Source organism: Semicossyphus pulcher, unplaced genomic scaffold (assembly GCF_022749685.1).
Source record: "Semicossyphus pulcher isolate SPU_LCO1_2020_fin unplaced genomic scaffold, fSemPul1.0.p SCAF_23, whole genome shotgun sequence".
NCBI classification, from domain to species: Eukaryota; Metazoa; Chordata; class Actinopteri; order Labriformes; family Labridae; genus Semicossyphus; species Semicossyphus pulcher.
Genome location: NW_027211697.1, coordinates 7072135 through 7087007, shown reverse-complemented (window position 1 = coordinate 7087007; position 14873 = coordinate 7072135). Strand labels below are relative to the sequence as shown.

The 14873-nt window shown below is 39.5% G+C and overlaps 1 protein-coding gene across 1 annotated transcript; it reads right to left on the bottom strand.

The window, feature by feature from the left end:
• Positions 1–1835: 1835 nt before the first annotated feature.
• On the bottom strand, positions 1836–13248 carry LOC138603125 (myosin heavy chain, fast skeletal muscle-like). The gene is made up of 41 exons (XM_069674801.1): positions 13237–13248; positions 12592–12636; positions 12246–12472; positions 11971–12114; positions 11691–11847; positions 11543–11570; positions 11351–11462; positions 11173–11265; positions 11020–11083; positions 10769–10867; positions 10586–10689; positions 10364–10502; positions 10147–10265; positions 9903–10052; positions 9652–9822; positions 9256–9559; positions 8943–9013; positions 8767–8854; positions 8474–8591; positions 8253–8376; positions 8031–8167; positions 7626–7881; positions 7249–7491; positions 6962–7138; positions 6700–6845; positions 6494–6584; positions 6011–6400; positions 5728–5854; positions 5530–5648; positions 5168–5364; positions 4902–5085; positions 4649–4814; positions 4442–4566; positions 4017–4325; positions 3731–3934; positions 3514–3639; positions 3245–3415; positions 2943–3047; positions 2761–2856; positions 2535–2666; positions 1836–1939 (listed from the first exon to the last, which is right to left on the bottom strand). Exons 3-41 carry the CDS (start codon positions 12450–12452, stop codon positions 1922–1924), a joined length of 5811 nt encoding a protein of 1936 aa, XP_069530902.1. The 5' UTR covers positions 12453–12472; positions 12592–12636; positions 13237–13248; the 3' UTR covers positions 1836–1921.
• Between the last annotated feature and the right edge of the window lie 1625 nt (positions 13249–14873).

Below are 14873 nucleotides of genomic sequence, written 5' to 3'. Positions count from 1 at the left end.
AAATCTATACCATAACCTTTATAGTTGTCTAGCACTATTTGATGTTATGATTATTAAAATGAACCTACTTATTGGAAGAGTTTACATTGCACTGATGCCGTGCCAGATGCAAAGAGCTTCGATTTGGACATGTCCCTGAATGTTTGTGGTCTACAGTTACATTACAGATCTCATCTGCTAGATCTCATATTCCTGTAATGAAATTAAAGGTGAGGTACTATCCGTATAAATTTAATTGCCTCTTTCATAGCACCCTAAATGGACATGTAAACAGTCTGCAACTCATGTGAGATCAGGCCCAAAATAAGTTCCACTCAAGTCAAAATGATCTTCATCCAGCTGCCACATTTGATACCAAGACATCTGTTAAAGAAGCATGATTATCCTGGTGAATCTTGAGGGCTCATGTCTGACAGGGCATTTTTGGAGTCAAACTGGCAAACCACTGAATCTATGCATAAACACATGGAAACAATAAGATTCCAGAAATTGGTTGCAGTCTCATCTTTGTTTTTTAACACTTTTGTTGACATCTTTTGAGTTGGGTTTTTAGGACACACACTGTTTTGAGTAGATGGTGTGAGGACCTGAAATGTCCATATGATCAACACAAATATTCTCTATCACTCTTTATAGCTTCTCTGCCCCTGATACTGTTTACATCTGGTCATTGTTTATTTATTTATTTTCTTCTTTATCTACTAATGAAAAAGTTTGTGTGCGTGTGTTTCTGCATGTGTGGATTGTGGGACTGAAAAAGATACTTGCTGTCAAGTATGACAGATATGCCAGAGCGGAGAGATCACATCTGACTAACAGGCAACTATCCAAGAGCCCTCTCTCTCTTTGTTATCTGCCCATGGTGCCAGCTGCAAAGAAGCAATTGTGAGTTCACGCAGGGAGATTTCTAGGTTTTTAAGAGGACTCTACATTGCATTCCACCTGGCTGTCTGTAAAAAGTGATATATTTTATGTAAAATATTTTGTTTACTTGGACACATGAGTTAAAAGCTGTATGGCGTTCCTTGGATATTTAGGGATTTGGAATTCTGTGATGGCAAAAAATACACTTTGGAGGATTACTGGTGTTGATTCCTTTTGCTGCATATGTGACATGAGAATGTTTATCCTGTCACCATATATTCCCTTTAGGAGGATACAAAAGTGATGTGAATTCCAAGTACCCTTCAAAGAAAAGCCCCAGAGGTTGATGGATTAGGGTCATCAAAAGCTTAAATGGAGACCTTATTCTGCTCCAAGATTCCAAGTCAAGGTTTGATTTCTTCCAAACATGTTGTGCAAAGACTTGCATGACTTGGCAGCCTTAATCTATTTGTCGCCTGTGACATCCCAAATAGAGCCTTGCATAGATACAAGCTCTTTTTACAACCCCTAAGCAGAATTCGATTCTCTTATTGTATTCGTCTTTTTTGTTCTTTGTTTTTCATATCAGAAAAAATGTGTTCTCATAATACCCTAACTTGATTTCAATAAGTGTGAAGAGTCAGGGATGCATCTATTATATGGAACTCACAATATAAGAATAATGTAGCCTAAAAGCTGCACACATTACAATGGAGGAAAAGGGTCATTTAAACATATGATCTCTGTGTGACTTTCTGAACTCCCAGTCTGCCTAATATTTGCATATTATTTGTCCTATACCAGACAAAGAGAAATAATGCTTCTCACACTGGTACTGATGCTGCTAATGGTGTACCACAAGACATCACAGCAAAAGTAAATGCTGTACTTAGTTTGGGATATATTTGTGGGCAACAAAATAAATAAGTTGTCCTAAATGAATTGACAAGGATTCAGGATAGTGATGATTATCATCTTTATTGAAATGTTAAAGAGTCCCCAACCAATGGTTCATATTTTATGAACTCTGTTGAAGGCTTCAACTGGATGAAGACTCTTACTCTGCAGACTCGGACTAAAAAGAAGATTGAAAAAGCAATTATTATAGCAACATTTCAATTTACAAAGTAAGTTATTCTCTTTTGTAAAGTGGAAAATCACATATAAAATGGTTTGGGTTCTGTATGAGAGGTGATATTGATATTGCAATTTGTTTTTTGCGAATGTTCACACTAGTGTACCACTATTATTGGCATTGTAACCATAACATGTAACAAGGACATATGTTGTTGTTGTAGCAAGAACATATGTTGTTGTTGTAACAAGAACATATGTTGTTGTTGCTCTCTTTGCCTGTCTCTATCCTGCATCTCCTTCTATCCCATTTTCGGCCCATCCAGTCGAGGCAGACGGCTGTTCGACATGAGTCTGGTTCTGCTCGAGGTTCCTGCCTGTTAAAGGAAGTTTTCTGCCAATGTGCCGAATATTGCTAAGTGCTACTCATGATGATTCATGTTGGGCCTCTCTTTTAATAACATAACAAAGAGTCGGTCTAGACCTGCTCTTTTTGTGTGTCTCGAGATAACTCTGGTTATGATTTGGCGCTATGCAAATAAAATTTTATTGATTGATTGATTGATATTGCGATCATGAATAAAAAAAAAAGGTACCTTTCCAACATCACGGCTCTTGGCTCTCAGCTTGTTGACTTGGGACTCAGCAATGTCAGCACGCTCCTGAGCCTCCTCCAGCTCATGCTGAACCTTTCTGTGCCTGGACATGTGAGTGTTGGCCTGTTCCTCCTGTGAAGGTTTTGGAATTAAATTGACATAGCTGTGTTAATAACAGTTTAACTGAAAATCATGAGCCATATTAAGTACTTAATTAAAGACTTACAGCCTCCTCAGCCTGTCTCTTGTAAGCCTTGACTTTAAGCTGCAGCTTGTCTACAAGATCTTGAAGTCTGATGACATTCTTCTTGTCCTCCTCAGTCTGATGAGATACAGGTTCATACAGTAAGTGAAGTAGAATATAGAAATAAAGACAAGCTAAGGTGTTTTTCATTTAGTAGTAGTTACCTGGTAGGTCAGCTCCTTCACTCTCCTCTCATATTTACGGACACCTTTAATAGCATCAGCTCCACGTCTTTGCTCAGATTCAACTTCGGATTCCAGTTCACGTACCTGTGAGGTGATATTAAATAAGTATTATGTCCAAATGGATGAAGTACAAAGTCACAAATATATTGAAGGTTTTTGTTGGCTGAAGATGGCTGGAGTTGGGGGAAGTTGGTTGAAGGGGAAGTGGGTGTTGTATCAGAAACACTGACACCATGATGTAGCCCCAAAGATGATGGAGTGTTACTTTTTATGGCACATACCCTGGTCTCCAGTTTCTGGAGCTGCTTCTTGCCACCCTTCATGGCGAGGTTCTCAGCCTCATCCAGACGGTGCTGCAGGTCCTTGACTGTGACCTCCAGGTTCTTCTTCATCCTCTCCAGGTGAGCACTGGTGTCCTGCTCCTTCTTCAGCTCCTCAGCCATCATGGCAGCCTGTAATGTTAGTGTTTTGGAATTATACATTCAATTATACATTCACAGACATTACTGGTTAAGTGTATTTTTTGTGGTGGCGTTAAACATAAACTCACATCAGTGATAGCCTTTTTGGCTTTCTCCTCAGCATTTCTGGCCTCCTGGATTGAATCATCCACCTCACCCTGAACTTGGACAAGGTCAGACTCCAGCTTCTTCTTGGTGTTAATAAGACTGGTGTTCTGAACAAAAGGTAGAATAAGACAATGATTTATGGATATCTGCCTGTCACCCTTGAGGGGATGCAATTCTTTTGAATTCATAAAAACACACCTGAGAGTGAAGCAGTCCGACACGCTCGCTGGCATCAACCAGCTCCTGCTCAGCCGTTTTGCGTGCTCTCTCTGTCTGCTCCAGAGCAACTCTCAGCTCCTCAATCTCAGCCAGCATGAGGCCATTTCTGCGCTCCACCATGGCAACCTGCTCCCTCATGTCTTCCTGTCCTCTGAGAGCATCATCAAGGTGCAGTTGGGCATCCTGACAACATTTGAAAAAATAACAATCAGCCATCTGGACCATTTTTACTTGTTGTTTAACCTATTAATCATGCAAAAATTACCTTAAGCTGTCCCTGGACATTCCTCAGTTGTTTCTGGGACTCAGAAGCCTGCCTGTTGGCATGGCTCAACTGAATCTCCATCTCATTCAGATCTCCCTCCATCTTCTTCTTGATTCTCAGGGCATCATTCCTGCTCCTGATTTCAGCATCAAGAGTGGTCTGCATGGAGTCAATGACTCTCTGGCTGTTCCTCTTGATCTGCTCCATCTCCTCGTCCTTCTCTGCCAGCTTCCTGTCAACCTCACTTTTGATCTGGTTGAGCTCAAGCTGAATACGGAGGATCTTGGCCTCCTCATGCTCCAATGTACCCTTCGAAAGTCATACCAAAACCATAGTTGTCTTTCAACATCAGAATCAATTCATCGTTTTCTATACAATGTTGTATTTTACCATGTAAGGTGTTGGATATTGCAACAAAAGTTTACCTCTGCTTCCTCAAGTGCTGCCTGAATTTCAGCCTTCTCAGTCTCGGTTGTTTTCTTTGCTTTCTCCAGCTCATGGATAGTCTTTCCAGTCTCACCAATCTGTTCAGTTAGGTCGGTGATCTCCTCTAAAGTAAAAACACAATAAAACTTTGAAGAGCAGGTATACATTCAGTATAATTTTTTCACAGGTTTTAAAAGTTCACGTACGCTGCAGGTTCTTGTTCTCTCTCTTCATGGTCTCCAGATGATCCAGAGCCTCCTCATAAGAGTTCTTCATCTTGAACAGTTCAGTGCTGAGAGAGCGAGACTCCTTCTGAGCTCCCTCCAGCTCTGCCTGACCCTCCTCATACTTCTGTTTCCATTCTGCCAGGACCTTTAATTATATAAATGAATTGCAATTAATATGAGCAAGATACATTTTTATGTCACTCTCAACAATATGGTCTTGATTTTCTGTTACCTTATCAAAGTTCCTCTGCTTCTTGTCAAGGTTGGCAGCCAGAGAATTAGCTCTCTCCACATCAATCATGAGGTCCTCCACCTCACCATGCAGCCTCTGCTTGGTCTTCTCCAGAGAGGCACACTTTGAGTTCACGGCCTCAATGGATTCCTCTGCATCCTGCAGACGCTGGGCAAGCTTTTTCCTGTAATGAAGAATATTTTTTATTTAATTAGGCCAAATTTCATGAGGTGGTAAAATAAAGACTTTAAATTTAAATACTATACTTGGCCTCCTCCAGCTCCTCAGTGCGCTGGATAGCATCAGTCTCATATTTGGACCTCCACTGAGCCACCTCACTGTTGGCCTTGGACATTCCTCTCTGCAGCTCAGCCTTGGCCTCCTGCTCCTCCTCAAACTGCTCTCTGAGCAGATCACAGTCATGGCGGGCTGATTGGACAGCGTGAGCCAAGGCGTTCTTGGCCTGTTGAGATGAAGAACTTTTGATTAATTGACCCACATATCATTCGCTGTAAATCTCATACACATTAAATAGTTACCATAAAACTTTTCAGGTAACTTGCACACAATGTTTATCATTACTTTTTATGCATGTTGTATTTTGTGAAAAATATGGTTATAGTAATACCTTCACTTCCTCCTCAATGTGCCTCTTAAACTCCTCAATCTGCTGAGTGAAGGCCTGCTTGCCCCTTGTCAGCTGGGAAACAAGAGCTTCTTTCTCCTCAAGCTGGCGTGAATACTCACCTGAATGACAATGTATACTTAGTCAAATGATGAAACGATCCACAGATTGCTTTTCATTAGGGATGCACAGGTGGCTCACCGTTCTCGGTCTGCAGTCTTGCCCTCGCTGCATTAATGTCATTCAGCTGGCGGACATTCTCATCATTTTTAGATTTCAGTTCACTGAACTGGTCCTCAAGAGTTCTGCACATTTTTTCCAAATTGCCCTATAAACAAGTTATGAAATATAATAAGTATTTTTCCATTTTTATTGGTTAGTTTTTTAAAAAATTCATGTGCTATATATGAAAATACAAGTATTTAAGCAATGTAAACATTTACATCCTTACAAAGTTAAGGATAGAGTGCTTAATCCTTCTCACCTTAGCTTTAGCAACAGCCTCCATGTTGCTGGAGAGGTCATCAATCTCCATCTTGTACTCGCTCTTCTCCTTCTCCAGCTTCTGCTTGACACGCTGGAGGTTGTCGATCTGCTCTCCCAGCTCTGCAACACTGTCGGCCTGCTTCTTGCGGAGAGCTGCTGCAGTAGCTTCATGCTGCAGGGTGGACTCTTCAAGATCACGACGCAGCTTCTGGAACTCGGCCTCACGCTTCTTGCTCATCTCAATCTGAGCAGCCGTTGCTCCACCAGCTTCCTCAAGCCTCTCACTGATCTCCTCAAGCTCCCTGGAGAGGTCAGCCCTCTGCTTCTCCACTTTAGCCCGAGCTGCCCTCTCAGCCTCAATCTCCTCTTCCAGCTCCTCAATACGAGCCTAGATTTCATGATCGTAATATCAAGAACGCTGATTAACTTGAGCATGTAGTTATTAATTCACTGACTTAAATGGTTCTCTGGAATATCTTACCTGGAGCTCCTTGATCTTTTTCTGAAGCTGAGCCCCAAGAGTCTGCTCATCTTCAATCTTGCTGAGGATCTGGCTGATCTCAAAGTCTTTCCTAGATGAGAATGCCAAGAAAGTTTTCACTGCCATAGTTTCTACTCTTGATGCAGTTTAATTTGAGATGATCAAGAAAGAGATTGATAATAACCCAACACAAACAGAAAACTTACTTCTTGATTTTCTCATCAGATTGCTGCTTGTCATTCTCCAGATCCATTATGGATTCCTGGGCCAGTTTCAGATCTCCTTCAAGCTTCCTCTTGGCTCTCTCAAGGTCCATGCGGAGCTTCTTCTCTTGCTCCAGCGATCCCTCAAGCTGTCAAATAACAGTTAATGATGAATTGATTGGAGGCCTTTAAAGAAGTATCCTAAAATACCAAATTACTAGTTATTCTACGGAAAACCCCAAAATTACAAAGAGTTGTTTCTTACATCATCCACTTGCTGTTCCAGCTTTGTCTTGGCCTTGGTCAGAGTGTTGACTTTGTCTTCCTCTGCCTGGAGATCATCCAGTGTCTGCTGGTGGCTCTCTTGGAGGGCTTTCTTCTCCTTTGTTAACTTGGCAATAGTCTCATCTTGAGATGCCATCTCCTCTGTCAGGTTTTTCACCTTACAGTTGCATTTAAGACACATTTAAATGTCAGTTAGCAAAAACATATCTGAAAAATTGAAGGACAATTTACTCTTGTTTTCGTACGTCTAGATTTGTATCATTATACCTTGTTTTCTGTGGCGTGTTTCTCCTTCTCCACTTTAGCCAAGGTCAGCTCCAAGTCGTCGATGTCTTTCTTCAGCTCAGAGCATTCATCCTCCAGTTTCCTCTTCTTGGCAGTCAGCTCAGCATTAATTTCCTCTTCATCCTCCAGTCTCTCAGCCGTCTCTTTGAGTTTGGACTCCATTTGAATCTTGCTCTTAATGAGCCCCTCACACCTTTCCTCAGCATCTGAGAGATTCTCAGTTTCCTAAAGTGTGTTTTTATCACACAGAATATGTGGTATGAAATATACTTGAGACAAGCCAAGCAGCACAAATTAATGTTCAGTCGATTGTAATGTTGAGCCCCTATAAACTTGACCCCCCTTTGCAGTGTACTCACAGATGCTACTTGCAGTTGCAGGTCATTCTTTTCCTGCAGCAGAGAAACCATCTTCTCCTCAAGTTCCTTCTTCTTGGCCAGAGCAGTAGCCAGGTCTGTTTGCATTTTATCATAGTTCTCCTTCATCTGTGACAGCTCCTTCTCAGTCTCAGCACTCTTCAGAAGAGGCTTGATCTTGAAGTACAGTTTCAGCCATGGCCAATTTTTGACATTCATGAATGAACGGATGTTGTACTGGATGGAAAAGATTGATTCCCTATTTTAAAAAAAAAAGGACGTAAGACTTCACCATGATGTTAATTTGTATGACTTTTGACTGTACCGTGAACCAAAATCTTGTGTGTATATATATTAGATGTTTAAATAATAAACACCAATATTCTACATACTCTATGACAATCCTACCTCCTTTGCATCATCTTAACAAACTCCTTTCTCATGACATATCCTCTGCTGAGAGCCTGAGTCATGGTCACCAGCTCAGCCAGTTTCTCATCTCTCATCTCCTCCAGGGTACCCAGCAGACCAGCTTTGAAGAACACCTATGTTGTTTCATTAAACAAAACCTTTAGTAAACTTACATACAACACAAACACCACAAAAGTAATGTAGTCTACTACAATGAACCTTTGTGTGTCCAAACTTGTACTGGGTGTGGTCCACATCAATGGAGCCCAGCAGCTTCTCTGAAGCTTTCTTGTTGTCAATGAACTGTCCCTCAGGGATGACACTGGCATTCAATACTTTGTATCTACAAGAGAAAAATATGTTGTTACTTATATTTACCTCACTCCCCAGTCCTGTGTTTAACATCATAATCGCTTGAATTAGTTGTACTGAAAAGTTACCTCTGCTTAAAGTCACCGTAGAGGATTCTGCTGGGGAAGCCCTTTCTGCAGATTCTGATGCCTTCCAGCACACCGTTACACCTCAGCTGGTGGATGACCAAGAAGTTCTCCATAAGACCTAAAAGTTGCACATTTATATTTTAGAAATATTTTTAGCATCACTTGCTCTATATAGTGCATAACGTAACGTTAAGACAAGACCTCCAAATTGCAAAGGTAAATTGTGTAAAACATTTATCGTGTTACTTTGTTAATAAAAATATAGAAAGTTTGACTACTACTACATTTTGTACCTGGGGTCTTTGATTCATTTGGAATCAAGCACCGGACAAAATGAGGATGAGTGCTCCTTAAGTTGGTCATCAGCTTGCCCAAGTTCTCCTGTGTATCAGCATGACAAAAATACAGATTAACTTTGTTTCGATATGAGGTTTTTAACTCATATTTAAAAACATGAAACAATACATACTCTGAAAAGAGCAGACACAGTCTGGAAGGAGCCACCCTTCTTCTTGCCACCTTTTTTGCCACTAGTAGCCTCTGTTACACAAAACAATAACATTTCATTAATAGGATTGAATAAATTAAGTTCTTTCTTGTGAAAAGTGGGTTATATAAATGCATACACTGTATAGAAGAAACCATTCTTATTTTCGTCATCTTTCTTACCACCACCACCGGAAGCCTGTTGCCAAAAGACGTTTACAACAATGCTTGGAGAACTGCATTAGTATTATAGCTTAGTGAATAAAACTTCCAGTTTTTACTGATGAGCTTCTTACCATCACCACCGTGGGTTACATACAGCAATGCCAGCAGTTTGTTTGCAGACTTCATGTAGAGCTGAACGACTGAGTCGTTCAGAGGGTCCTTGTTCTTGTCCAGCCAGCCACTGATATTGTAGTCCACTGTACCAGCATAGTGAACCAGGGCGAAGTGAGCTTCAGCCTTGCCCTTTCCAGGCTTTGGCTTCTCAAAGCCCTTGGTCTTGCCAAGATGCTGATCGTGCAGCTTGTTCTTGAAAGTTGTGTCAGAGGCCTTGGGGAACATGCACTCCTCTTCAAGGATGGAGAAGATGCCCATTGGCTTAAGGAAAAATGTGTTACATTCAAAAGAATCAATGATTTAGCAGGTAGTAAGAAAACAGAATTCATTTTTACAAGACAGATTTGACGTACCTTCTCAATAAGCTCAATGCAGGCAGCCAAGTCCATACCAAAGTCAATGAACTCCCAATCAATGCCTTCTTTCTTGTACTCCTCTTGCTCCAGGACGAACATGTGGTGGTTGAAAAACTGTTGCAGTTTCTCATTGGTGAAGTTGATGCAGAGTTGCTCCAAGCTGTTGAACTACAGATAATAGGTAGATAATCTGTTTATTTAGCATGCAGTGTTATATCATCACCTCAAATATGTTTAATCCAACTCACATCGAAAATCTCAAAGCCAGCGATATCCAAGACTCCAATGAAGAACTGTCTTGGCTGCTTTGTGTCCAGCATCTCATTGATACGGATGACCATCCACAAGAACATTTTCTCATAGATTGACTTGCACAGAGCACTGACAGCATTGTTGACCTAGAAATAAGGATTAAGCACAGAATTAGTCAGAATCATATTGTCATATCAAAAAGCTCATCTATGTTTTTCAAATGTCAAATCTTTTTATTACCTGTGGCACGGTCTGACCTTTGGTCACCATCTCATTTCCGACCTTGACTCTTGGGTAGCACAAAGCTTTCAGCATATCAGCTGAGTTCAGGCCCAGGAGGTAGGCGATTTTGTCAGCCACTGATAGAAACCCCCCCCACACACAAAATACATATTACCTTGTGTATAACTTTACACACTGGCCTTGCATAATGAGAATGTATTATTTTAACAATTACCCTCTGTGCCATCGGGTTCAGCCTGCTCCTCACGCTGCTTCTGCTTGAATTTCATGTTCCCATGATGCATCACAGCACCAGTCAGCTTGTAGATGCCCAGTTTCTCCTCAGCAGTGAAGCCCAAGATGTCAATTGCAGTCTGCAATGTATAAGAAGCAATATTATTGGTATGTAAAAAAATGTCCTTTGTACATTATCTACATAACTAAATAGTTGACTTACATCTGTTGCAATGAACTCCTCTATATCATTGATGCTTTTGACAGTGATTTCACCCTGGCTGATCATATGGTAGTCATAGGGGTTGGTCGTGATCAGAAGAGCCTCTGAAAGACAAGAAACAAAACACATGAAATTTTCCTACAATACTGTTTCTAGTATTATTACAACTGTCTCATTAATTACCCAGGAGCTCAGGCTTGTGGCCTGTCATCAGCTGATAGAAGATATGGTAGCTCCTTTCAGCAGACAACTGGAAGGTTACACGAGACTTCTCCAAGAGATCTTAGAATAACAAATCAAGGAGAGATTACAGTACATTGCATGTGTGTCTACAGTGGCAACAAATGTATCTTACACTTTTTTCAAAACCCAAATTAAAACCCAGATGTAAATTCAAACATAGGCTACGGAGCAATATGTAGAAAATTACTTACATGTTTCAATATCTGCTGAAGCAAGTTTGCCACTGGTCCCAAAGTGAATTCTGATGAATTTACCCTAAACATTTTTAGAATTTAAAACGCATGGTTGTTAATATGCAGCCATATCATAAGCGTATGCATATATTTTCCCCTATTAACACTTACAAAACGAGAGGAGTTGTCATTCCTCACGGTCTTAGCATTACCATAAGCTTCCAGCAGAGGGTTGGCTGCGATGATTTGATCCTCCAGCGATCCCTTTGAAAGATTTTAAAATATATGTTGGGAGATTGTAAAGAATCTATAAACTATAAAAATTGTAATGAAAGGCAACCATTTTTACCTGAATTTTGCTGGTTGTAGTCTCAGCCTTCTTGCCTCCAGCCACTGCAATTGTTGCAAAGTACTGGATGACACGCTTGGTGTTGACAGTCTTTCCGGCACCGGATTCTCCACTGGGGGAAGTGAGAGGTATCTTGAGTCAAATATATCACTGTGTTCTGTAATGTTATTAGGTTATTTGTATATTACTCACGTGATAAGGATAGACTGGTTCTCACGATCTGAAACCAACAGAAACTGTCATGAAATGCCTTATATGTTGAAAATGTAGTCGTATTTCAGATTTGCTTTTGTTTGACATGTGAATAGATATGTCCCCTTTTCAAAGTAAAATATCATACCAGTGAGCATGAACTGATAGGCATTGTCAGAGATGGAGAAGATGTGGGGTGGAGCCTCCACTCTCTTCTTGCCTCTGTATGCATTAACAACCTGAGCATCGTACACAGGAAGCCACTTGTATGGATTCACGACGACGCAGAACAGGCCGGAGTAGGTCTGGAAAGAGATGAAAGAAACATCTCATTTCAGTCTGAACTTTATTTAGAGTTGTGGATGTAGAGAAACAACCACTTGTAAGCTTCTTTATTTCTTATCTGGATGGTCATGCTAAACACTCACGTAGATCATCCATGATGCAAAACGCTCTTTGAGGTTATACAGCACGCAGGGCTCATTGAGGTGGGTCATCATGGCCATGTCCTCAATTTTGTCGTACTTTGGAGGATTCATTGGATGGATGTCATCCTCTTTTACAGTGATACTCTGAATAAGAAATTCAATAAAAATAACTGTTCAGTTTTACTCGGACAGTGTTTCAAATAAACTTTCGAGAGATAGATATCATTATATTTCACTGTTAACAAGAATTTCAAATACAGCTGTCATTCACCTACCTTTCCTCCTTCAAGTGTCTCAACAGTGGCTTTGCCACCCTCTTTTTTGACAAGTTTACCCTTGAGATACATTTCTGCAGGCTCCACCACAAAAAAGGCCGTTTTGGCATCAAATGGAGTGTTCTGAGCCTCAATCCTCTCCCTCTCAGGCTTGCGGAGGTATATGGACGCAGGCCCATACTGCGCCATCTCTGCGTCTGTGCTCATGATGGCACTTTATTGGGGACCTAAAAGAAAGAGTTTGAATTACTTTAAATGTATTTGATTGTGTAATAATTTAAGTAAGCATTTTGGTAGTGTGTGTATCTGAATACTATGGAGGTTATGTTACTGCAGCATGTCTTACCTCGGTCTATCCGAACTGGGTGGCACTGATCTGTTGTTGTGGATGCTATTAAAGAAAGATTGAAATGATCAATGATGAGGATGAAAAAACAAAAAACAATCAGTGCATGAACCCTAACCTATTTTGAAAATAGCTTTGAGCTTCTATTACAGCACTGTAACTATGATCTATATTTTATTTCAATGTATGTTTTTTTATTCAAAATTTATTTTAAATTCTAATTTTTATTTTATCTGAAATGGTTTCATTTGAGTTTTGTTTAATATTAGTTTTTACTATTTTTCATGCCATCCATGCTCCATGTCTGCTTATGAATAAATTTGAAATGCCTTCGTGGTTAAAGTTTTGTCGACAAATAAAACTGCTTTGCCTTTATAATTATCACACTTAAATAGTAGACCATCATTTTTGCCTCTCCAGTGATTCCAAAGTATTTTAATTGTTTAAAGAACATTAAATAATGTATTAGATGTAAAGCTTTTCTTAAAAACCTATCAGGAATAGTTGCAGAATGTATTTTGCCTAAACAGTAACATCTTTGATTTAATACTAGACGTGACAAAATACAACAAAGAGTGACGTGATGTGAATTAAATCCAATGTTAAAGCAAATAAGGTAAGCACAAACACACACAAAGCACTAACCTGGGATGCCTGTCAGTTCTCAGAGGAGACTGAAGCTGCTGCTTTTATAGAGTCTGGAACTGCCTGCTCAGCAGCCGTCCTCCACTCGATTTGGTCAAGCATCCCTGTCATCAAGACCTATCTTGTAACATTGCGGGTTTAGCGAGCTTTTTTTGTGTCTACGGCATAACATGGCTTAACAGTCAACATAGCAATAATTACATTTTGTATATAAAACATTCTATAAGACACACAATTATGTCAAAACATAACTTTTACATGTTTAAATCGTTTATCAAGAAAGATGTGCCTTGACATCCATTTTTGTACCCATAAAGTCTTTGCCTTAGTAGGGTGAACCCAAATGTCATTGGTATTGAGTGTCAGAACTTGTCCGTATTTCAAATCTTAAAAAATTAAAGTAAAATTAAATATCATTGGTGTCACCAGTATATATAAACTACACTTAGCATTGTAACTTAAAGAGCTTTACACATACAACAAGTTAATTTGTAGTTGTATGCCATGTTATTGTAGTAATGTTTTTTAAAAAGAAGATTTGGACTAAGTTTTATTTCTGCTAATAAAGCGCAAGTGTGATGGTAATGTCCAAAGCATGTCCCAAAATAGACTGTGCAATACATACACGTGTTTTTTAACCACTAATTTCCTCCAATAAATAATTTACTCAAATTTAGATTATGACTTAAGTGACAAGGATTTTTATCAATTTATAATGAGAGGTTGTCTCTACTTACTCCAGTTAAACATGCTCATAGCCAGGAATGGAACTTAATTTTGGAGAAGCACCCAAGTGGTGCTGGTATACAGTTGCAAGACATTGCCACATCTCATATTCCTCTAGTTAAACAGAATGTAAGGCCCTTTCCATAAAGTTCATGTGGTATTAACCTTTGCCTTAAAAGGACAAGAGGGATATTTGCCAACCCCTCTGAGATAAGACCTATAATAAGTCCCACTCACATATCAAAGATCTTTATCCCCATGCTACATTAGACGTTGTTGCTGTTGTGGAAACAAAATGTCCTTGAAAAGCTATGTGACTATGTGGTTTTGATACATTGTTGGCATTGCCTTCAAAATAAAATGACCTTTTTGGCAGCTGTCTAACTGTCTTTCAAAGTATTAACATTATGTTATAGAATAATAGTTATAATTAACATTATAAAAACATTAAAACCTGTTGACTTTAAAACTTGCACAACAGCCTTTTTAACTTTTGGAAATAACTAATAATAATAATAATAATATTTTTTTATATTTATATAGCACCTTTCATACAGGTTCAAATACACCTGTATCACAGAGCAATTTACAATAAAACAGCAGAATAAAACAAGTGCAGAATGAATGTTTTATTTACTGCAATTTGGAGTCAGTTTCACACATTTTGATAAAAACTGAGATAAACAATGACGCAGTGACTCAAACTGGCAGGGAGATCTGTTTAGAGCGCTGAATTTTAACAAAATAAATAAAATATCAATATTTGGTGCCAGCAATTACGATAATTGTATCACACCAGTCAGGGCGACGATATATTGCCACATCAATATTTTGTCCCACTCCGAGTAAGGAGCTCTATAATTTTGGTTCATAGTTTAAAAAAACAAAGGCAGAGCTGCTTATTTTGTAGT